Below are 25,076 nucleotides of genomic sequence, written 5' to 3'. Positions count from 1 at the left end.
TGTATATTATATAATTGTGTTCGTTGTACACAAAATGTTGTTGAACTATTTCTCAGAATTATTGAGAGCACAGTTAAAATAAATTCAGAGATATCATCATTGTTAAATGTCTTTAATATGATTTTTGACAGTGGGGGCATCCACTTGGGGGAGAAATCAACAAAAAAACAGAAGGGAGACTCATCAAAACAAGAGCAACAACTCAGGTTAGATAGCCATTAAGTGCATTTATCTAAATGCTAGAAGTCTCAAAAATAAAATGTTAGAACTTGAAGCTACTGCACTAACAAGTAACTACGATGTGTTAGGTGTTACAGAAACGTGGCTATCCGAGTGATGGAGACAAATATATTATTAGTGGGTATACACCGTATAGGAAAGACAGGCAGGACAGAAGAGGTGGAGGGGTAGTGCTATACATCAAAAATAGTCTTAAAGCCCAGGTGTTAAATCTAGAAGAAAAAAACAATGCAGAATCAAGATGGGTCAGAATAATGGGTATAATAATACGGGCATGCTATAGACTGCCAAATTCAGACACCGAGCAAAATAATCTACTATACAAGACATTAGAAATCCATGCAGCAAAGGAGAAGCCATATTAAATGAGGGGTTTCAACTTCCCCCATATAAAATGGGAAAACACGGTAGGGAGCACAACAGATGAAATTCAAATGGTAGAAATGACAACTGACTGCTTCCTATCGCAATTTGTCAAGGCACCGACTACAGGAGAGGCATGCCTTGATTTAGTTTTCAAATAACGAAGACAGAACAACTACACCATAGGTCAGATAACCATTGGCAATTCAGACAACAAAAGGCACTTTACAGAGCATTTAAAAGGGGACCAAGAACAAAGTACATAGAAAGAGTACTTGGAACTGCAAACTCAAATCAAAAAGGAAGTTAGAAAGCTCAAGAAAGAGATAGAAATGAGCATTGCTAAGGGGCTAAAAACAATTCCAAAAGAACATTGAAAGAGGAGGTAAAATCGATCGATCAATCAATCTTTATTTTACATAGCGCCTTTCATAGTGGACCACCATCACAAAGCGCTTTACAAGATGCAGTAACAACAAATGTCTAAGAGACACAAATGGCAAAATCATAGAAGAAAACAAAAAAATAGCAAATATATTAAATAATTACCTTTCACACGTTTTTACAAAAAGGAGGATACAGACAACATGCCCCACATATCGACCTGTTCCTATCCAATTTTAAACAAATTTAGCATAACAGAGGAAGAAGTGTTAAAGGGACTAGGAGCTCTTAAAATAAACAAATCCCCTGGGTCGGATGAGGTCCCCTCAATGGTACTCAAAGAAATGAAAGAAGTTATTTACAAGCAGCTAACCAAGATCACGCAACAGTCTCTTGACACAGGGGTTGTACCGACATACTGGAGAATTCAAAACGTAATAACGATCCACAAAATGGGAGACAAAACCGAACCAGGTAACTACAGACCAATAAGCCTGACTTCTATTTAGGGATGTCACTGTATATTGTTTTTACGGTAAAACGCGGTATAAACTGCTACGGTTTTGAAACCACAATATACCACACTATACCATGATTACCGAGTTTATACGGTTTAAGGTGATACGGGCGCGTTTGTTTATTCACCGTTTGTCCATCAGTGAGCCACTGTGTTCATTAGAACTAACTAATGAACACAGACAAAGTTCTGAAAACTGCCATGCATGAGATTATCCGAGTAGACTATTAAATAAGCGACGTCATATTTAATATAAACCGCTCTACTAAACAAAGATCTCTAGCAAATGTGATTGTCAGTACATGAAACACAAAAACTTGAAAATATCAGCAAGAACAAGGCACTGTAACTTTTCATCACTGCCTTTCTATTAAATTTACCAAACCAAAAGGAGTAACAGTAGCTATTATCTATCGCATCAGTCAAGCGAAACACAGTAAGCACACACGAATGCAGATAATCAAAAAGTCTACATTTACTACTATATAACCAAGTCTAAAATGCTGCAGGCATTTGTATTATTTTTATTTTAAATAGAATTGTAAAGATGTTGCCGTCTCCTCGAGTTGATAGTGTTGTAGGGATTTTGGTTTTATGTATTCAAAAATTAATACAATTTATTCCCATTTAACAAAAAAAAAAATAATAGCTAGATGCTGTTTAACTTTGCAACGGTGTCATACCCACCTTTATGTTCGTTGCTGTTAACATGCAGTCCAAAAAAAATAAAGAAATAAATAAATAATTTGCAGACGCATTCCTCTCATCATTAAGTTTTGCACTCTGCCAAGAGATCAGTGGGCGGGCACTGCATGTCTTAAAACGCACTCGATTGGATGTTGCTAGGTAACACTTTGCTTCTCTTAACTAATAGGATGCCGTCCAAACTGATAAAGATGAAGAGGGTATTCAGTTGCAGTGGTCACATCCTTACCTCCTATCGTTCCAGACTGAGCCCAGAAAATGTTCAATTTTGGTGTTTCATCACAGCATTTTGAAATAAAAAAATCAGCATTATTTTGCTGAGCCTGTGTGATCTGGAGTGAACACTACTTCCAGTTAGGTAGTGCCTGGTAGAACTCTAGTACCAGTGTGTTGTAGTTGTTTTAAAACTTTAAATTAAAAGTTATTTTTCTTGTTAAAAAATGACTTGAGTGTTTTTCTTTAAATAGCCATTAAAAACAACTTACCATGCCGTCAAAATTTAATACAGTGCCATCCCTACTTCTATTATATGTAAACTTATGGAAACTATAATAAGATCCTAAATGGAAAATTACCTATATGGTAACAGTATCCTGGGAGACAGTAAGCATGGTTTTAGGAAAGAGAGATCATGTCTAACTAATCTTGATTTTTTTGAGGAACATCGACAATGGCTAATTGCAAAGCACATGATATGGTTTATTTAGATTTCCAGAAAGCTTTTGACAAAGTCCTGCATAAAAGAATAATTGTCAAACTGAACACAGTAGGGATTCAAGGATACGCATGCACATGAATTAGGGAGTGGTTCTGGTCACCTCGCTACAAAAATAATATTGCTGCTCTAGAAAGAGTACATGTGACACAGAGCAAGATTATTAGGGTTGTTTTTTTTTTAACCTAAACAGCATTTTGTGTGTTATTTTGTCTTTCTTTGACATCACAATTGTGTAATATGACCTTGCTGTAAACTTTCGTGAGCAGACTGAATTAGTCACTGATGATGGGAAATGTGGCTGGAGACTATGGCCACAGGTTGGGTTGCAATCCCTGCGGCAGATGTAAAAATACATTGGACTTGTGACAACAATCCAATTGCAAGGCACTGGAGTAAAAGTTGGAAAGTCATTTCCTAGTTTAGTTATCTATGATATGTGAATAAAAAAATATCAAAGCTATCAGGAATATACTGCAAAAGAAATTGTTGCGATATGGACAACACAAGACAGGGGGTTGTGTAATCCTTCACAACCCAAGCCCTTCTATACTTAATGTTCTCAAGATAATCTCCACCATCAGAGTGAATTACATTAGACCAATCTGATGAGGGTGACATGCAAGCCTGTATGAGCATTGCCAACAGACTTTTCCCTCAGAAAACAACAGACTGTCTCTTTGAGTTAGTTTCCAGTAATTTGGCTCTGAGACAAAAATCAGAAGAAGCCCGACATCTTTTCGCCAGTACTTGTGGTTTCTATGATACTCACAACAAACAAATACCTCACACTACTGGGAATCTCTACCTTCAAAAAGGGGCCTGCGCTTTTATCGCATCCCAAAATATCGGCCTTATCATTATGCCTGGTCACTGTCATTACTCCCAAATCGTTAGAGTTATGTTGTCACTACAGAGTTACTGTTAACAACTGCTAGTGACGCACAGAGGCCCTGTAAGATAACCATTTTAACATGCCGATGAGATGGCAAAAGAATTTCCATATGTTGGGTTTTTCCTCCACTCACCACCAGCCTCCGCATCACCTGCTCCTGAATACTGTACTCCACTTAAATGTGTTACTGGTTACCTTTTCATACTAATGGTATTTTTAAATAACTTTCAAGCTATAACTATTTATGTAACCCTGTGACAAAGTGCCCGCCCCTGTGTATATTATCTGTTATGTTATGTGTGGTTTGTTAAATGTTGGTGTATAGTCATTGGTACACAGGATATAAATGGGTCTGTAACACGAGTGTTTAAAATGTATATTTGTATTTAGGCACGGGATTGTACATCACTTCACGTACATTTAAAGTAGTTAATATGTGAGCACGAGGTTGCACATAATTAATTCACGTGCTGGGATTCAAGTGAATAATTAATTAGTAATTGAATCCCAGCACCAGAGGGAGAGGTCCCACCACTGTCTCCAGAGCCGCAGCAGTCCCCTGCAAGTGAGGGAGAGCCGCACCTGTCCCCTATAACAAGGGTAGGCTACACGCCGCTCCCACCTCCGTCGCTAGGAGACTACACGCCACTCCCACCTCCACCGCCAGGAGACTACATGCCTCCGCCACCTCCACCGGCAGGCGCAGAGCAGCAGGAGCTGCCTCTGCTTCCGCCACCTCCACCAGCAGGCGCAGAGCAGCAGGTGTTGCCTCTGCCTCCGCCACCTCCACCTGCAGGCGCAGAGCAGCAGGAGCTGCCTCTGCCTCCGCCACCTCCACTGGCAGGAGCAGAGCAGCAGGAGCTGCCTCTGCCTCCGCCACCTCCACTGGCAGGAGCAGAGCAGCAGGAGGAAATGTGAAAAAAGACCAAATTATCAAAAGTACCCAGCCATTTAAGGTGGGAGATATCAAAAACACAAGCCAAGTTTCAAGAAACCAGTGGGACAACCTTGCTCAGCTCCAAGCAAATAGGCACAACTGTAAAAGTGGTGGGGCCAAGGTTGCTCCAATTGTTTCTACTAACTTGGCTTATAAGAACATAAGAAAGTTTACAAACAAGAGGAGGCCATTCGGCCCATCTTGCTCGTTTGGTTGTTAGTAGCTTATTGATCCCAGAATCTCATCAAGCAGCTTCTTGAAGGATCCCAGGGTGTCAGCTTCAACAACATTACTGGGGAGTTGATTCCAGACCCTCACAATTCTCTGTGTAAAAAAGTGTCTCCTATTGTCTGTTCTGAATGCCCCTTTGTCTAATCTCCATTTGTGACCCCTGGTCCTTGTTTCTTTTTTCAGGCTGAAAAAGTCCCTTGGGTCGACACTGTCAATACCTTTTAGAATTTTGAGTGCTTGAATTAGGTCGCCACGTAGTCTCTTTGTTCAAGACTGAACAGTTTCAATTCTTTTAGCCTGTCTGCATATGACATGCCTTTTAAGCCCGGAATAATTCTGGTCGCTCTTCTTTGCACTCTTTCTAGAGCAGCAATATCTTTTTTATAGCGAGGTGACCAGAACTGAACACAATATTCAAGATGAGGTCTTACTAGTGCATTGTACAGTTTTAACATTACTTCCCTTGATTTAAATTCAACACTTTTCACAATGTATCCAAGCATTTTGTTAGCCTTTTTTATAGCTTCCCCACATTGTCTAGATGAAGACATTTCTGAGTCAACAAAAACTCCTAGGTCTTTTTCATAGATTCCTTCTCCAATTTCAGTATCTCCCATATGATATTTATAATGTACATTTTTATTTCCTGCGTGCAGTACCTTACACTTTTCTCTATTAAATGTCATTTGCCATGTGTCTGCCCAGTTCTGAATCTTGTCTAGATCATTTTGAATGACCTTTGCTGCTACAACAGTGTTTGCCACTCCTCCTACTTTTGTGTCGTCTGCAAATTTAACAAGTTTGCTTACTATACCAGAATCTAAATCATTAATGTAGATTAGGAATAGCAGAGGACCTAATACTGATCCCTGTGGTACACCGCTGGTTACCACACTCCATTCTGAGGTTTTTCCTCTAATCAGTACTTTCTGTTTTCTACATGTTAACCACTCCCTAATCCATGTACATGTGTTTCCTTGAATCCCAACTGCGTTCAGTTTGAGAATTAATCTTTTGTGCGGGACTTTGTCAAAAGCTTTCTGGAAATCTAAATAAACCATGTCATATGCTTTGCAATTATCCATTATCGATGTTGCATCCTCAAAAAAATCAAGCAAGTTAGTTAGACACGATCTCCCTTTCCTAAAACCATGTTGACTGTCTCCCAGGACCCTGTTACCATATAGGTAATTTTCCATTTTGGATCTTATTATAGTTTCCATAAGTTTGCATATAATAAAAGTCAGGCTTACTGGTCTGTAGTTACCTGGTTCAGTTTTGTTTCCCTTTTTGTGGATCGGTATTACGTTTGCAATTTTCCAGTCTGTCGGTACCACCCCTGTGTCAAGAGACTGCTGCATGATCTTGGTTAGCGGTTTGTAAATTACTTCTTTCATTTCTTTGAGTACTACTGGGAGGATCTCATCCGGCCCAGGGGATTTGTTTATTTTAAGAGCTCCTAGTCCCTTTAACACTTCTGCCTCAGTTATGCTAAAGTTATTTAAAACTGGATAGGAACTGGATGACATGTGGGGCATGTTGTCAGTATCTTCCTTTGTAAAAACTTGTGAAAAGTAATCATTTAATATATTTGCTATTTTTTTTTCTTCATCTACGATTTTGCCATTTGTATCTCTTAAACATTTAATCTCCTCTTTGAATGTTCTCTTGCTGTTGTAATATTGGAAAAACATTTTGGAATTGGTTTTAGCTCCCTTAGCAATGTTCATTTCTATTTCTCTCTTGGCCTTTCTAACTTCCTTTTTGACTTGTGTTTGCAGTTCCGCGTACTCTTTCTGCGTACTTTCTTTTTGGTCTTTTTTTAATGCTCTGTAAAGTGCCTTTTTTTCGCTGAACATTTTTTTAAATTGATCTATTAAACCATTTTGGCAATTTAGTTTTACATTTAGATTTGTCTACTTTAGGGATGTAATTGTTTTGCGCCTCTAGTACTACATTTTTGAAGAACAACCATCCTTCTTCTGTGGGTGTTTTCTCTATTTTACTCCAATCTACTTCTGTTAGTCTCTGTTTCATATCTTCATAGTTTGCTTTTCTAAAATTGTAAACCTTAGCTTTAGTCATTACTTTTGGGGTTTTAAAAAACACTTCAAATGAGACCATGTTGTGGTCTGAGTTTGCCAGTGGTTCTCAGACCTCTGTTTTAGTTATTCTGTCTTCGTTATTTGAAAAGACTAAATCAAGGCATGCCTCCCCTCTAGTCGGTGCCTTGACAAATTGTGTTAGGAAGCAGTCATTTGTCATTTCCACCATTTCAATTTCATCCTTCGTGCTACCCACCGGGTTTTCCCATTTTATATGGGGGAAGTTGAAATCCCCCCATTAGTATGGCTTCTCCTTTGCTACATGCATTTCTAATGCCATTGTATAACAGATTATTTTGCTCACCGTCTGAATCTGGCGGTCTATAGCATGCTCCTATTATTATGCCCTTTGAATTTTTGTCCGTTATTCTGACCCATATTGATTCGGCTTTATTTTCTTTGTCCAGGTTTAACACCTGGGCTTCAAGACTGTTTCTTATGTATAGCGCTACCCCTCCTCCTCTTCTGTCCTGCCTGTCTTTCCTATACAGTGTATACCCACAAATATTATATTCGTCCCCATCACTCTCAGACAACCACGTTTCTGTAACACCTATCACATCATAGTTACCTGTTAGTGCAGTAGCTTCAAGTTCTAGAATTTTGTTTCTGATACTTCTAGCATTTAGATAAATACATTTAATGGTTGTCTTACCTGAGCTGTTGTTGTTTTGATGCGGTCTCCCTTCTGTTTTTTTGTTGATTTCTCCCCCCTTCCTTTCTAGTTTAAATGCTTCTGAACCTGCTCGAGGATCTTTTCTCCAAGTAGACTGGTTCCCTTGTTATTTAAGTGCAGTCCATCCCGTCTATACAGATAGTCCTCGTTGTAGAATGTGGTCCAATGATCAAGATAGGTGAAGCCTTCCCGTGTGCACCACATCTTCAGCCATGCGTTTTGATTAATTATTTCCAACTGTCCATATGGTCCTTTGCAAGGTGCCGGTAGTATACCAGAAAATACCACAGTTTTGGTTTTCTCTTTTAATTTCCTTCCTAGCTCTCTGAATTTGTTTTGCAGGGATTCTGGTCTGCCTCTTCCAATGTTGGTTGTACCGATGTGGACGACTACTACCAGGTCGTCTCCTGTTCGTTCTAGGAGCCTGTCCACGTTCTCAGTGATGTGCTTGACCGAGGCTCCCGGAAGGCAGCACACTGTTGTAGTAAGGGGGTCCAAACTGCGAATTGAACTTGCTGTGTTTCTCAATATGGAGTCCCCAACAATCATGATCTCCCTTCTTTTTGCTGTCTGGTCACCACTGTCAATAGGGTCCTGGATGTTGTTCCTTTCATTCTCTTGTTGTTGGTTCTGCTCATCAAAATTCTGAAGTGACTCAAATTTGTTGGTTGTTTTGATTTCTGGTGGTTGTGTTTAATGAAGTTTCTTTTTTTCCCTGCTTCTGCATACCTGAACCCAGCTGTTCTGACCTTCTATCTCCCTGGTGGCTTTCAGTCTGTTAGGGGTGATGCAGACTTCCATGAATTGTGGGTGTGCCAGTTCCTCAAGATCCTGTTGCTGTCTCACTTCTCCCAGCTCCATTTCTAGCATACTTACTAGTTTATACATGCACGTTAAAAGTTATGTCTGCAAAAGTATGCATGTTCATTCATATCAACTCCATTTTTTCACATAAAACATGTGCTTGTTACACATAAACAAATATACATACATTGAATTTAATTTTTAAGTTTGCAATATAAACCATGTGTGGGAATCGAAGACATGCTTCCAATGCTGCTTGCAATGCAAACGCCCTAGCTTTCACACCACAAAGATAGTCCTTCCATTTCACAACACTGCTTTTAGTATAGCAGTAAAGTTAGTTTTGAACAAGTAACAAGACAAACAAGATTTTGTAAACAATAGTTATGCATGAGAGTCTACTTAAAGTGCAGTAAATTTGAATATTTTCTGCGGGTAGGCTATGGATTAAAATTAGGATTTCACAAACATTTCTTAGACCTAAGTAGACAATATTTAAGAGCACTATAAAGCCTACAAATAGTGATACTTGCTTCTTTACTAAAACAGAATGCTGTCATTTGTTAAAGGCAAGCATGCAACATCCCCCAGCAGTTGCTGCCAGTATTCTCCGTCTGGTGTGGACCTGCCCATACATCGAGACTGCACGTTCTGCATCCACTAATTGGTTGGGAAAATATTCACAAATACAGAACTGAACAAGAACTGTTGAGTATTTATTTTAGTTTCATACAGTATTAAATGGCAGTGTTTATAGCTGATAGTGAAAAAGAAATAAACAAATGTCAAGATAGATAAAGAAAGAAAGAAATGTCTATGTATTGATTTATGTATTAATATATTTCAATATTTATGTATTTATTAATGTTTTTCTTTTACCAAATATATAGGCTATCCTTCAGCATAGGTAATTCTTGCAAATTAATGTTCCTTTGTGTCCAGTGGGGACCACAAATAGTGTTACTCTCATCAACCAGAATCAAGGAGGAACCGTACTTCCTTGCACCAATAGGGACCACAATGAGCGTTACCCTGACAGTAAACCAAAATTTTTCAGGTGATCAAGATCAGAATCTCAGAATGATGATGACTCAAAAAACTCTCCAAACTATAAATAACAAAGTCCAGAGAATTCTCAGCTGGCTGACTTCATCTTTCTAAATGCTGCTTGTTTTCTCAACTAATCATGTAGCACTGACAGTAGCACAGCACGCATGCGCACAAATATTATGCCAAATATATATATATATATATATATATATATATATATATATATATATATATATATATACACACACACACACACACATACATACATACACAGTACTGTGCAGAAGTTGTGAAAAAATGCTGTAAAGTAAGAATGCTTTTGAAAATAGACATGTTAATAGATTATATTTATCAATTAACTAAATGCAAAGTGAGTGAACAGAAGAAAAATCTAAATCAAATCCATATTTGGTGTGACCACCTTGGCCTTCAAAACAGCATCAATTCTTCTAGGTACACTTGCACAAAGTCAGGGAGTTTGTAGGCATATAGTCAGGTGTATGATTAAACAATTATACCAAATAGATGCTAATGATCAAAAATTTAATATGTAGGTTGAAACACAATCATTAACTGAAAGAGAAACAACTGTGTAGGAAGAATAAAACTGGGTGAAAAACAGCCAAACTCAGCTAACAAGGTGAGGTTGCTGAAGACAGTTTACTGTCAAAAGTCACACACCATGGCAAGACTGAGCACAGCAACAAGACACAAGGTAGTTAAACTGCATCAGCAAGGTCTCTCCCAGGCAGAAATTTCAAGGCAGACAGGGGTTTCCAATGTGCTGTCCAAGCTCTTTTGAAGAAGCAAAGAAACGGGCAACGTTGAGGACCGTAGACGCAGTGGTCGGGCAAGGAAACTTACTGCAGCAGATGAAAGACACATCATGCTTGCTTCCCTTCGTAATCGGAAGATGTCCAGCAGTGCCATCAGCTCAGAATTGGCAGAAAACAGTGGGACTCTGGTACACCCATCTACTGTCCGGAGAAGTCTGGTCAGAAGTGGCCTTCATTGAAGACTTGCGGAACAAAGCCATACCTCCGACGTGGAAACAAGGCCAAGCGACTCAACTATGCACGAAAACACAGGAACTGGGGTGCAGAAAAATGGCAGCAGGTGCTCTGGACTTATGTCAAAATTTGAAATATTTGGCTGCAGCAGAAGGCAGTTTGTTCGCCGAAGGGCTGGACAGCGGTACATGAATGAGTGTCTGCAGGCAACAGTGAAGCATAGTGGAGGTTCCTTGCAAGTTTGGGGCTGCATTTCTGCAAATAGAGTTGGGGATTTGGTCAGAATTAAGAACATAAGAACATAAGAAAGTTTACAAACGAGAGGAGGCCATTCGGCCCATCTTGCTCGTTTGGTTGTTAGTAGCTTATTGATCCCAAAATCTCATCAAGCAACTTCTTGAAGGATCCCAGGGTGTCAGCTTCAACAACATTACTGGGGAGTTGATTCCAGACCCTCACAATTCTCTGTGTAAAAAAGTGTCTCCTATTTTCTGTTCTGAATGCCCCTTTTTCTAAACTCCATTTGTGACCCCTGGTCCTTGTTTCTTTTTTCAGGCTGAAAAAGTCCCTTGGGTCGACACTGTCAATACCTTTTAGAATTTTGAATGCTTGAATTAGGTCGCCACGTAGTCTTCTTTGTTCAAGACTGAACAGATTCAATTCTTTTAGCCTGTCTGCATATGACATGCCTTTTAAGCCCGGAATAATTCTGGTCGCTCTTCTTTGCACTCTTTCTAGAGCAGCAATATCTTTTTTATAGCGAGGTGACCAGAACTGCACACAATATTCAAGATGAGGTCTTACTAGTGCATTGTACAGTTTTAACATTACTTCCCTTGATTTAAATTCAACACTTTTCACAATGTATCCGAGCATCTTGTTAGCCTTTTTTATAGCTTCCCCACATTGTCTAGATGAAGACATTTCTGAGTCAACAAAAACTCCTAGGTCTTTTTCATAGATTCCTTCTCCAATTTCAATATCTCCCATATGATATTTATAATGTACATTTTTATTTCCTGCGTGCAGTACCTTACACTTTTCTCTATTAAATGTCATTTGCCATGTGTCTGCCCAGTTCTGAATCTTGTCTAGATCATTTTGAATGACCTTTGCTGCTGCAACAGTGTTTGCCACTCCTCCTACTTTTGTGTCGTCTGCAAATTTAACAAGTTTGCTTACTATACCAGAATCTAAATCATTAATGTAGATTAGGAATAGCAGAGGACCTAATACTGATCCCTGTGGTACACCGCTGGTTACCACACTCCATTCTGAGGTTTTTCCTCTAATCAGTACTTTCTGTTTTCTACATGTTAACCACTCCCTAATCCATGTACATGTGTTTCCTTGAATCCCAACTGCGTTCAGTTTGAGAATTAATCTTTTATGCGGGACTTTGTCAACAGCTTTCTGGAAATCTAAATAAACCATGTCATATGCTTTGCAATTATCCATTATCGATGTTGCATCCTCAAAAAAATCAAGCAAGTTAGTTAGGCACGATCTCCCTTTCCTAAAACCATGTTGACTGTCTCCCAGATACCCTGTTACCATATAGGTAATTTTCCATTTTGGATCTTATTATAGTTTCCATAAGTTTGCATATAATAGAAGTCAGGCTTACTGGTCTGTAGTTACCTGGTTCAGTTTTGTTTCCCTTTTTGTGGATCGGTATTACGTTTGCAATTTTCCAGTCTGTCGGTACCACCCCTGTGTCAAGAGACTGCTGCATGATCTTGGTTAGCGGTTTGTAAATACTTCTTTCATTTCTTTGAGTACTACAGGGAGGATCTCATCCGGCCCAGGGGATTTGTTTATTTTAAGAGCTCCTAGTCCCTTTAACACTTCTGCCTCAGTTATGCTAAAGTTATTTAAAACTGGATAGGAACTGGATGACATGTGGGGCATGTTGTCAGTATCTTCCTTTGTAAAAACTTGTGAAAAGTAATCATTTAATATATTTGCTATTTTTTTTTCTTCCTCTACGATTTTGCCATTTGTATCTCTTAAACATTTAATCTCCTCTTTGAATGTTCTCTTGCTGTTGTAACATTGGAAAAACATTTTGGAATTGGTTTTAGCTCCCTTAGCAATGTTTATTTCTATTTCTCTCTTGGCCTTTCTAACTTCCTTTTTGACTTGTGTTTGCAGTTCTGTGTACTCTTTCTGCGTACTTTCTTTTTGGTCCTTTTTTAATGCTCTGTAAAGTGCCTTTTTTCGCTGAATATTTTTTTTAATTGATCTATTAAACCATTTTGGCAATTTAGTTTTACATTTAGATTTGTCTACTTTAGGGATATAATTGTTTTGCGCCTCTAGTACTACATTTTTGAAGAACAACCATCCTTCTTCTGTGGGTGTTTTCTCTATTTTACTCCAATCTACTTCTGTTAGTCTCTGTTTCACACCTTCATAGTTTGCTTTTCTAAAATTGTAAACCTTAGCTTTAGTCTTTACTTTTGGGGATTTAAAAAACACTTCAAATGAGACCATGTTGTGGTCTGAGTTTGCCAGTGGTTCTCTGACCTCTGTTTTAGTTATTCTATCTTCGTTAATGGTCTCCTCAATGCTCAGAAGTACAGGCAGATACTTATCCATCATGCAATACCATCAGGGAGGCATCTAATTGGCCCCAAATTTATTCTATAGCATGACAACGACCCCAAACATACACCGAAAGTCGTTAATAACTATCTTCAGCATAAAGAAGTGATGGAAGTGATGGTATGGCCCCCACAGAGCCCTGATCTCAACATCATCGAGTCTGTCTGGGATTACATGAAGACAGAGAAGCAACTGAGGCTGCCTAAATCCACAGAAGAACTGTGGTTAGTTCTCCAAGATGTTTGGGCCAAAATACCTGCCGAGTTCCTTCAAAAACTGTGTGCAAGTATACCTAGAAGAATTGATGCTGTTCTGAAGGCAAAGGGTGGTCACACCAAATACTGATTTGATGTCATTTTTCTTCTGTTCACTCACTTTGCATTTTGTTAATTGATAAATATAAACTATTAACATGTCTATTTTTGAAAGCACTCTTACTTTACAGCATTTTTTCACACCTGCCTAAAACTTTTGCACAGTACTGTATGTGTGTGTGTGTATATATATATATATATATATATATATATATAATATATACACACACACACACACACACACACACAACACACACAGTACAAGTCAAAACTTTGTGTACACCTGCTGAAACCAAGTTTTTCATGATTATCTATGCTTTTAACTGTATAAACTTGTCTAGAAACACTTAATATTTCATTATATGATACATGTACTTATATATAAGCTGATAATCATAAGTGAATTGCATTCAAAAATTTAATTTTTAAATGAAAATGTAAATCTGTCAATTTCAATGAAATGGTCAGCCAAAGTCTGAAATGTGTATAACACAGTGTTAGAACACTGGCCTAAGTATAAAAGTGTCTTTGTTAGAATTTCTCCGAGTTATCTAGCATGTTACCTAATTAACCTTTTGTCACCAATTATTGTTAACAGGCGAGGGTCCATGACTACTATAAATATAGGTAGCAGGCACAAGTTTGTTATTCCTGAATGTAAAGGAGCAGAAAATGGCAAAATATGCTGTTAAGCAAAGAAAAAAAGAATGGAATTACTTTAAGAAATGAAGGTCAATCTTTAAGACAAATCACAAGAATTTTGCGAGTGTCTGCAACTGCTGTGGCCAAGACCATCAAACGATTTGAAGAAACTGGAAGAGTGTAGAATAAGAGGAAGAGACATGCCTGGGCCAAAAAACACAGAAACTGGACGTTTGAGGAGTAGAAGTCGGTCTTATGGACCAAGGAGTCAAAATTTGAAATATTTGGGTCCAACCGCCGAGTATTTGTAAGATGCATAGAGGGTGAGCGCATGAGTTCTGCATGTGTGGTTCCCACTGTCAAGCATGGAGGAGGCAGTGTCATGGTCTGGGGTTGCTTTGCTGGTGACAGAGTTGGTGATCTTTACCAAGTCCATGGCAAGCTCAGCCAGCATGGCTAACATAGCATACTTCAAATGCATGCCATTCCATCAGGATTACAGCTAGTTGGGCAGTCCTTCATTAATCAGCAAGAGAATGATGCGAAACACACCTCAAAGTTGTGCAAGAACTATCTGGCAAAGAAGGAAAGTGAAGGACAACTCAATCTAATGACCTGGCCTGCCCAGTCTCCAGACCTCAATCCCATAGATCTTGTATGGGACGAACGAGAGGAGAGAGAGAATTTTTTTTGCAGGCAAATGTTCTAAACAGAAATAAATCATTTAATATAAATGATATCTACATCACAATAAGTGTGTTCCCTGGTATATTTCCATGTTGACAAAACAAATTAATTGTCATTAAACCTGGACGTCCTGTAATATAAATATGCGTGGATAAAACTCCCTGTGGTCTGCAAAACTCTGCAAACAGGAAAAAAAGGAGAAGGACATTTTTACCTTACTTTGGCGACTTATACTGTATGCCAGGTATTGACCTTTTTTTCTTGTTGGGAGCTACAAATTAAAAGTAAAATGGTGCTTTGGATGATTTACTTTTGCAACACGTAAACTATCCTTGCTGTAAAGGGTCTCTGGCAGTTCTCGCTGATAACTGGGTGCTGGGAACTACCGTTCCTCTCAATTTATTAGGTTTATTCAGAAAGCAGCAGCAATGTTCATGTTTTCTTAAATACGTTTTTATACCACTGTACTTTTAGTTCAAAAGCACAACATAGCTCACTGTAATTCACCAAGTGGTTCTTGAATTAAGAAAAAGTGTGTTTTACAGTTGCTATGAATACATACTCTCACTAACTCTAACAAAATAGTTTGTCAATAAATGATCATTTGATGCATCATACAAGTAGCTCATCAGGACCAGGAATCGTGATACATATTGTAACTACCTTTCCTATCGTGATATCTGTACACCATTGTACCCCTACGCTGCACCATCTCAAGGGCTTTTGTAAAATACCTGTAGTATAATGAGTACAATAAGGAATAGCATGCATGCCCCACAATCCTCGAGGAAAGAATATAAAAACTTATTTTGAAAAATAAATAAATAAATCAAACACTTACAGTAAGGGTACTTCAATAATGAGATGGACCAGGTTACACATCACCTCCTCAAAGAGATCTTCCTCGCCAGCAACTAAAAGAAAAAATGTTTTATGAAGAGTTCAAACATGATCAGTCTACCTGATATCTGCTTTTTTATGAACCTATGATGACTGTGTATTTGTTTATATAAATTATATATCACCATTTCATTGCAAGTTGAGCAGCATGCAACCTTATGTAGGCACTGCAATACAAATACGCAAGGGGGGCATTTTAAATTGGATTTCCATTTTTGATGCTAGACCGGTCCATGTAAACTTACTTTATAGTTCATTACCTCACTTACTCAATATTAAATGCAAAACACAGCATACAATATTGCAGATCAGGTCCTACTAAAAAACGTAAGAAATGGCTTAAGCATTTTTTTGTTGTTGTTTAGGGAGTGTATACGCATTCTCTTAGATTAAAAACAAACTTCTAACCTTATCTTGAGCAGTTGTAAAAAAGAGCTTCATGGACCGCAAATGTCAATTAATACAAATGTGCATATGGTCATAATTATATATTGTGTATTCTGCGCCTGCCAGTTCAGCGTTATGGATCAGTGCCCTAGTAACCTATTAAAACATGGCAACAACCAAGCACACAAGCATGTTTATCCAGAGCACTAGCTCACAGATAAGAACAGTTCAAAAACAAGAATTCTACTTTTTCCCTCAAAAAGCTTGTACCTATACACCAAAGATATTTGTAACCAGTTTTGACTAAAGTACTTCCCAAATGTTATAAGGCATACCAACAATTCTCGCCATTGGAAAAAAAAACAAAAATTCTCGCCATTGGAAAAAAAAACAAAGTCGGATGTGTAACTGTGACTTGCCAAATAAACAGTCATTTCAAGGCATAATGCACTGTGTAACATACTGCCATAACATCTGAGGAGAATACTGCTTATGGAAATCTATAAAGCGAGTTCCCACTCGTAAGAAGCAACATTTCGGTCTCTTTCGACTAAAAACAAAAAAAAACATTTTAAAAATTGCTTCGGTGGAGATGGTTTATATCAGAATGCTTGACTTATCTCCAATAGAGAACATAAAAAAACAAAAACACAACAGACATTTACACATGCCAAATGTTGAGTCACTTTGCAAGCTTGAATCCAACCACTGAAACCACACTTGCTTCGGGTATAGGTCTAGTTATTTGCTGTTAATTTATTTTTACTTTTTAAATTCCAAGTTAAATGTTTTTGTACTGGACATTTTACACTTTACTTCAGAATACCAAATAACTCAGTATAACTCAATATCTCCCAACACAGGCACATTCATTTGTAACTTTTCAGTGCCTCACAGTGTTCCCATAAACAGTGAGACTTGAAAAAGAAAAAATTGCCAGACATCAAAAGGACAAACCTTTGCTCTTAAACCCAGTACATTAGACTATAATGGCCAACAAACAGACCATGGAACCACTGGGATCAACAGTAAGTATTTATTCAGGACTTTCAGATGAGGAAATATTTGTTCCGAATCAGAAAGCAATTACTGTTCAGTGCTTTATATACAGTCATATATATATATATATATATATATATATATATATATATATATATATATATATATATACACACATATATATATATATATATATATATATATATATATATATATATATATATATATATACATACACATATATACATATTATAAATAAACATATACACATATATTATATATATATGAGAGAGAGAGAGAGTATTTGTCATCCCCACCCCCCTGTATGACATACTTGACAGAAATCAAATTGTTGATAAACAACACAAATTACAGTAACGTAGTGTTCATTTTGCCATAATGAGTGGGAAATAAAATTAGTGCTCTGACCAGATTGGTTAGTCATGCTGGCTAATACTGTCTTGACATTTTCCTTCACTATTAAACCTGCTTTTTACTAAATGATTGACTTGCAGTACACAATCATTAAGCATGTTATGCTTTGTAGCTTGGATTTCAGATTGTCAAATGTTTGTATTTTTACAGAACCTCAAATTAGATTAAGATGTTCTTAGTATTAAATTATGCCACTGTGACATTACAGTAGAAATAACAAATACTACTTGAATACAGGCGATCAAATTCCACGAAAAATTGTGATATACTTATAACATGTATATAGAAAACACTTGTATAATATGCGTTTAACAAAATGAAATATATGGGAAAGAGACAAAAGGCTATGCATTGCACTTTTTTTTTCAGGCTTGTTTTATTTACCAAGTTAAAGCACGAGCATTAAACATTTCTTTTAGGAACAAGAAAAGCGAATTGCTCCAACAATAATCATAACATCAACTTATCTTAGGATGTTCTCCAAGTAGTGACTCTCTTACTTTATAGTGTGCATCTTGATTTCTTAAATAAACAGTGCCTGGTAATAAACAGCGAGTCTACGTTTGTCATCGCTGGCAAGGCTCTGCTTCCATACCTTACACTGTTAGCCCCTGTGTTGAGCAGAGCTGAGAAACCTGCAGCTGCAAGGTTTGTATTGACTAGCCAGCCTACTGGCTGGATCAGTGCTAGGTTCTATTTTGCGGTTTGATTTTCTCCAAGTGCAAGAAGCAGAGTGCTTAGTTGGTAGAAGAGCACACACAAGCACCACAATCCTTCCTAATGGTCATATTAGCCTAAAATATAAATATTAAATGTTCCAATCATAAAATTAATCTTAAGTATGAGGACTTTTGTTTGAAAAAAATAAATACATACATCTGTGCAGATCGTATTGTCCACTGTTTGAAACTATTTTACCCCTACCAATATTTTATTTGTCACTTTGTGTGTCCAGATAAATCTGTCTGAAGCAGAATGGCATGATGCACAGGACAGCTATGCTGTTCAGTCAAGACTTACCACATGTCCCTGGTGCCCTCTCCTGGTAACTGAACTGTAACTGCAGCTCCTCTTCTGACATCTGACTGGTGAACACTTTCAGCAGACATCTGATCATGAACAAGGCATTGTGGGCCTGCCAGATAAACAACTGACTGGGGGGGGGGGGGGGGGGGGGGGGGGGGGAAAAAAAAAAAAAAAAAAAAAAAAAAAAAATTAAGAGCTAATTTCAGTTTTTCATATACTGTAAAAACAAAATAGATATACATATTTTATGCATGTTTAAAATAAAAGCAGGCAGCGTTTAGCTTTAGTGAAAAAATTCAGAGTGATTGGAAAGCATGGGTTCAAGCTCCGGCTCTTGTCACTTTAATCTTTGAGCCACAGACTGTTACTAGAAATCTCAGGTAATCCAGCATAGGAAACACTAAACCATACCTTATTTTTTCATTTAAATCATAAAACCCAATTCAGCTAATCAGACAGCTAAATTTGACTAGCTTCTGCCTCATGTTCCAAGGACATTACCACATATATGTGGTAACACCAAAACACTACTGTAGAACATACATCATCCTTCATATTTAGTATAGCATTGACACAGAATATGCAGATGCTAGTTAATAAGTCAATAGAGGATGTTTACAATAACTTTTATCCTAGAGTAAAAATTACGATTTTTTTGTATTGTCCATAGCTAGCTCAGACCATTGCTAAGAGCTCCATTATATTCTCTTTAGTTTAAATGTTTTCAAATAATTTATGATTGACAATTTGAATAACAAAGATTTTGTTTGGGAGGCTTAATATGATCAGCTGAATATCTACCAGTATATAAAATATACAAGATTTCAAGACCAAAAAGATATTCAGGTGACAAGTGGAAACTGAGGTAAAGAAAAGTTCCTCTTACAGGTCAGCTTAGTCTCACAAAACAACATTTAAAAAAAAACTCAGCATTAGTTTCCAGTCCTCACATCTGTAGTTTTGACAGCTGCTGTGTTTTATATACTTTTGCAAGGCACTGTATTCAGACCCTCTCACAGTTTTCACATTTTGTTGTTTTAAAGCTTGCAGTCATGACATGTTGAAGTGGGAATTAATATGTGTTATATACACAACCTACTCCACACATTCAAAGCAAAAACAAAAAGACGCAAATAGATAATTAATATGAAATAAAAATGGAAAAGTCATGATTGCGTAAGTATTCAAACCCTTTGCTGTGGTAAACCTAAATTAATTCAGGTGCACAAAATGACCTTAACGAGCCACACAATTTGTTGAAAGGCCTCTATCTGTGAGCAATATTAGTGGTTCTCATGATTTCAGAATAAAAACACCTGTCTCTGTGAGGTCCCTTGGTCAGGTAGTGAATTTCAAGCAAAGACTCAACCACGAAGACCGAGGAGCTTTCAAAGCAAGTCAGGGATAAAGTCACTGAAAAGCACAGATCAGGAGAAGGGTACAAAAAAACCATCAAAGTCTCTGAATAACCCTGTGAGCACAGTCTACTCAATCATCAAGAAATGGAAGGTGCACTATACCACCCAGACACTGCCTAGATCAGGCCATCCCTCCAAACTGAGCAGCCGGGCAAGGAGGAAACTGGTGGAGGATGCCACAGGCCAACAACAACTTTGAAATAGCTAGAGTTCAACCGGGTGTGCTAAACTTCTTACTCATTGCCTGGAAGTTATTGACTATATCTTATAGAAACAAAAGTTTAAACTATTTCCACATCTGTTCATTTTCCTTGTCCCACACTCTGTAGGTAACTACAGGTTATTTTCTGAAGAAAGATATAATGTTTTGATATCCTGCCAACACCAACATCAAGGATAGTCTTTTTTTTCTTCCATATGTTTTTATGTTCAGCATTTCAATCTGCTTTTCAACCCAATTTGAAGATCAACTATGCGACCCTAAGCACCACATGTTTCCAAGCTACTGAACCCTGGAGCCCACTGAAGTCTCTGCCTGGATTCATCAGGTCACTTAAATATGATTAGGAGAACCTGCCCCAGCCAACATAACCTTCACCATTATGAGATCACCCATGAAAATGGATCTAAAGTGACCATAACATTTTTGGACCTTAAGGGGGCACATTATTAAATGTACAAAAATAACACTGTACAACACGGAAGCGAATACACGGAAGAAAGAAAAGGAAGAGAAGATACAAAAGCAAAAGAAACAATTCACCCACATTTCTATGCTTGGTGCCAACTGCCAGGCTTCGCACACATGGAAGGTACTATTAATCTAATAACCAATAACTATCACTGTTGCTATACAAGTGTGCTTCAATTCATTCATTTTTAAAAAGGAGTGTATTTCACTGTATTATTTAAGCTTTTTGTCACATGCCTGTTTCTGAATCTCACATGTGGTATAGATTGAACCTGCAGTTTAGGAGCCTATGTGTCTAGTGCTGATGCGGACTACCACAATTCTACAACACGTTTTGCTTAATTGTCTCTCAACCGGTTAGTAATGCAGAAGCTAATGTGTCTTTTCTGTTTTTGTGAAATGTCAGGAAATTAGATGTATAAACTGGCCCCTTCCCACTCCCATAGACCCTCCTCTTACACTGCTAAGATCACTACAAATGAAGTTATTCATTCCAACATAGTTCAAAATACAGGTGATTAGCTGCAAGATGCTATATCTTTCAACCCTCGTCTTCAAGTCAACAGTCTAAAATGTTTTTTTTTTTTACCAGAAACTAAATATTTGTGTTGTTTTCTTTAAGGGACTTCTGACAGACTCAGAACAGTTTGTACATTCAGTGATTGCTCTAGAGAGAATGGTGCAACAAATTCCAGTACTTTTCCTATTACAATAAATACATGTAAATATTTATGTTGATGCAACTACTACAGTTTAATGCTTGAATGATTATGTAACAACTGTCTGCCTGTGTCAACCAGGTCTTGACAGAAAATGAGACCAGATGACTAAACTGGGACTTCCCAGTGAACACATTTTATAATAAAATTACAAAGAGGCATCCACCCTCTCTGGGAAAGGCACGAGACACTACATGATCATTTGGTTAATTACCTGTAGGCTTTTAAACACTAAAAGTGACACAATCATCTCAAAATATGTAAGTAAATTGTTGTGTACCTTATAAAACTGGAGCTTACTGTTTAGCTATATTGTTCTTTACTTACTGCAATTAGGTTTTTAACCTTTTTTTTCCCCCAGTGGTTACAGTGGGTGGTTCAGTACTGGTACTTATTATGCAGGGAGTTCAAACTGCATGTTTTAGTAAATTGGAACAACAGAAAAATGTACACACATAAAGAGGAAGTTAGAAGAACGAAAAAGAGGCTGTTTGGACAGGGCTCCTCGGGGGCATACAGATTGGGTATTTCAAACTGAGTAGATTATTATTTTTTTTTAATTTTATGTAAACTCATAACAGAAACATTTAAAGGAACAAAACCAGATGAAATGTGTGCTTGTGCCTGCCACCCTGGGACATCTTTGTAAATGAGACATGCGTTACTTACTCTTGGCATTCTGTTGAGATTTTCAGCTCTTTGGTTCTGCTAAGGAAAATTCTCACAAGGGCTCCGAAGTTTCCTGTCCTTGGATTGTTCTCAACTAATGAAAGAGAGCAGAGCAAAAAATAAATAAATAAAAAAAAATTCAAACAAATAAATCAAACGAACTTAAAATCAAAAACTGCAGGAAGGCGTCAGCTCTTAACAGAAAATAATAGTGCAATGCACAGCTCAGAGGGCTTCTAACTAATGATAAAAATCAGCATATTCAGAATGCTGTACTTGCAAGAATGTGATAACAAAAAACACACACCACTCGTGACAGACTGACAGCACCGGGGACTAGTTCCCTACAGAGCTGGCACCAGTGAGTGGGCTGCTGAGCGAGTTTACTCAATAATACCCCTCCACTGTGCCACTGCATGCCCTATACGGAAATGTAACTCTGAGGGTGCAGTGATTTCCTTCATTACAAGTAGGCATAAATATACTTCTCAGCAACCTAACTGTTGAAAGAAAGTGAACACAGGCTGGCAGCTAATCTGTGGGAACCTACTCACTGTATTTGCCATTCGGGTAACGGAAGAAAATAATAATACAATAAATAAAAAATAATTTAAAAAACAGGAATTAAACAATCCAAGTACAAATGTAGATCTAAATCAGTGCTGGGACTGGGAAAGATTAATATTAATGTGCGATTCCATGCAGCAATTCTCAAAATGGGCTCCATCATACATGCAGTAACATTTTCTCACAAACAATCCTGATTATCTGACAAAGCACTGATCCCATAGCTGGGGATTCATTAGTTTACATACATTTTAACGCTGAATACCTTGACACCAAAATTGGAATCATTGACTGGGGGTCCTCAGTCATGAGGGACTGCAAGCCAGGAAAGTTCAATAATTTGTTAAAAAATATAGTAGAATATGAATTATATACAGTATTTATATGTTGCTTGTATTTAAACCTTTAACATCTTTCGTTAAACAGACTCAATTACAACAATGTATATCACATATTTGGTGCAGACTAGAGTATCATAACTTTGTATGGGGATGTAAAAAAAAGTGTTGTACAAAGTGTCAGTAACTGTGATGGAGGTCAGCGAAGTGAAAAAGTGAAGAATAAAATATAATAAAAAAACACATACTTAGGGCCTTAGAAAGTAAGACAGTTGTTTCCTCCAAAAGCTTTGTGTCCGCACTGCAAAAGAAAGAAATCACGGTCAGGCTGAGTTTCATTTTATCCATTAACCTTCAATGAAGTCTCACCATTTTAGGGTGTTCACATATAACTGTTAAGAGGTCATACATGTATTTCCATGTTAATTCCAAACATTTTAGGAGAATCATTTTTTCTTTCCATTTTACAAAAGGGGTAAATAAATAACAGCATATACATCACTTGAGGGCAAGTTCTGTTTCCTTACTATTAAACTTACCATAACTATTAAACTATCAATAGTACTCAATTTAGAAATACTAAAATAAACGTAATAAATTAAATGACAAACATTTAGGACTAAAAGTCTTTACCAATATCTTCAATAAGATTGTCATTTAATTTATTAAGTTTCGTTTCACCCTTCAAACTTCAATTAGCTGTTGTAAACCAAGTTCCTGCTGGAGCTTTGGATGGCTATTCAACTTACCTTGTCACCCAATTTACCATCAACACGTAATTAAATACCAGTAAGGTCTACAAAGGATTATACTGCTGTATTAACTCCCCAAACTAGTCATGCTGTACTTTTAAGTCATTATATGTCTAGCGCCTTTAAAACTCCAAATTGTACATTTTAGTCATTATATGTCTAGCTCCTTTAAAACTCCAAATTGTCCCAGACCACCATGCTTTACAGTTTTATGTAATTGATATGTATTGTGCATAAATGCATACAAATATTGTTTTTTGTTGGTGACACTGTTCATCTCAAACCGTGCTTCAGTGACCCCTACTGGCCAGGCAGACAAGTTCAGAAGGAGACTTCCCAGGGTTCAGCAGCTTGGTGACATTCGTTGCTTACGTTTGGCTGGATAAAAGAGGCGATTGGCTCGGCAGTGGGAAGGAAGGTTGCCTGTTGATCTTCAGTCTTCCTGAACAGTGGGTGGGGTTGCAGAGGTAAGGCGCCGATCAAATTGAGCATTTAAAAATGTAGAAAAAGTAAACTATGATTTTTTTTCTTTAATTATTTAAAAAAACTGAAAAGGAAACCTAACAGAACACACATACTGAAGCATTCTATTGTACAAATGCACCATTAGTACATCAAATTAACACCAGTAGACCACACAGACACGTCTCTGCATGTCAAGCCCACTGATTCAATTATCAAGAAATGATCATCTTCTGGCCTTCTCCAGGGCTGTCTGCACTGTTAATCAGAACAGTGTCTAGTTTATGAGGTGTATCCTTTTCATTGAATGTTATACACTTTGCACAGCTGGGGGGACCATAAATATAAAGGCAGTTTAATAAGGCTGTGCTGGGGCTCCCGAGTGCCGCAAGTTCTGGATATGGCTGCACGGCGGGCTTGCAGAAGGAAAAAAAGCAGACTGCGGATGGCACCCGTTTCGGAGGACACAAGTGCTTGTGTTTGTCTCGCCCAAGTTAGTTTGGGGGTTGCAGCAGTGAGCCAGGTTGAATAATAATTGGATATTTCAAAAATTGGGAGAAACATTTGAAAATGAATAAAAATAACTGTTAAGAAAAATATGGATGTGGTGCGAAATCAGACTATTCTACCGAGGATTCAACATTAATCACATCAGTTTACCAGTCAAAGAAAAAGGAAAACTTGGCTTCTCTTTAGTGGAGCTACTCTGCCCCCTGTTGGACTAGCTGTGTCAGGTCTTTCTGCTTTAAATGAACACAGCAATTGCCAGATAATCGTGTATGTACCACTGCCTCTAGGACACATATTCAAGCAGATTGGAAATAGCCATCC

At 37.7% G+C, this 25,076-nt stretch overlaps 1 protein-coding gene across 5 annotated transcripts in view; it reads right to left on the bottom strand.

Annotated features, from left to right (window-relative positions):
- dym (dymeclin) overlaps positions 1 to 25,076 on the bottom strand; it is a 186,001-nt gene that overhangs the window by 152,459 nt on the left and 8,466 nt on the right. For 4 of the 5 annotated variants that reach the window (XM_041234531.1, XM_041234554.1, XM_041234539.1 and 1 more), the window contains exons 3-6: positions 23,280 to 23,332; positions 22,127 to 22,220; positions 18,624 to 18,757; positions 15,724 to 15,796 (exon numbers count right to left, since the gene is read on the bottom strand). In XM_041234531.1, the coding sequence (XP_041090465.1) occupies positions 15,724 to 15,796; positions 18,624 to 18,757; positions 22,127 to 22,220; positions 23,280 to 23,332 (354 nt within the window). Of the gene's footprint in view, positions 1 to 15,723; positions 15,797 to 18,623; positions 18,758 to 22,126; positions 22,221 to 23,279; positions 23,333 to 25,076 lie in introns of those variants that run through there. The other variant, XM_041234560.1, reaches the window with a different exon arrangement.

Source organism: Polyodon spathula, chromosome 2 (assembly GCF_017654505.1).
Source record: "Polyodon spathula isolate WHYD16114869_AA chromosome 2, ASM1765450v1, whole genome shotgun sequence".
In the NCBI taxonomy this organism is placed as follows: domain Eukaryota; kingdom Metazoa; phylum Chordata; class Actinopteri; order Acipenseriformes; family Polyodontidae; genus Polyodon; species Polyodon spathula.
This window is presented reverse-complemented; position numbering and strand designations above follow the sequence as displayed.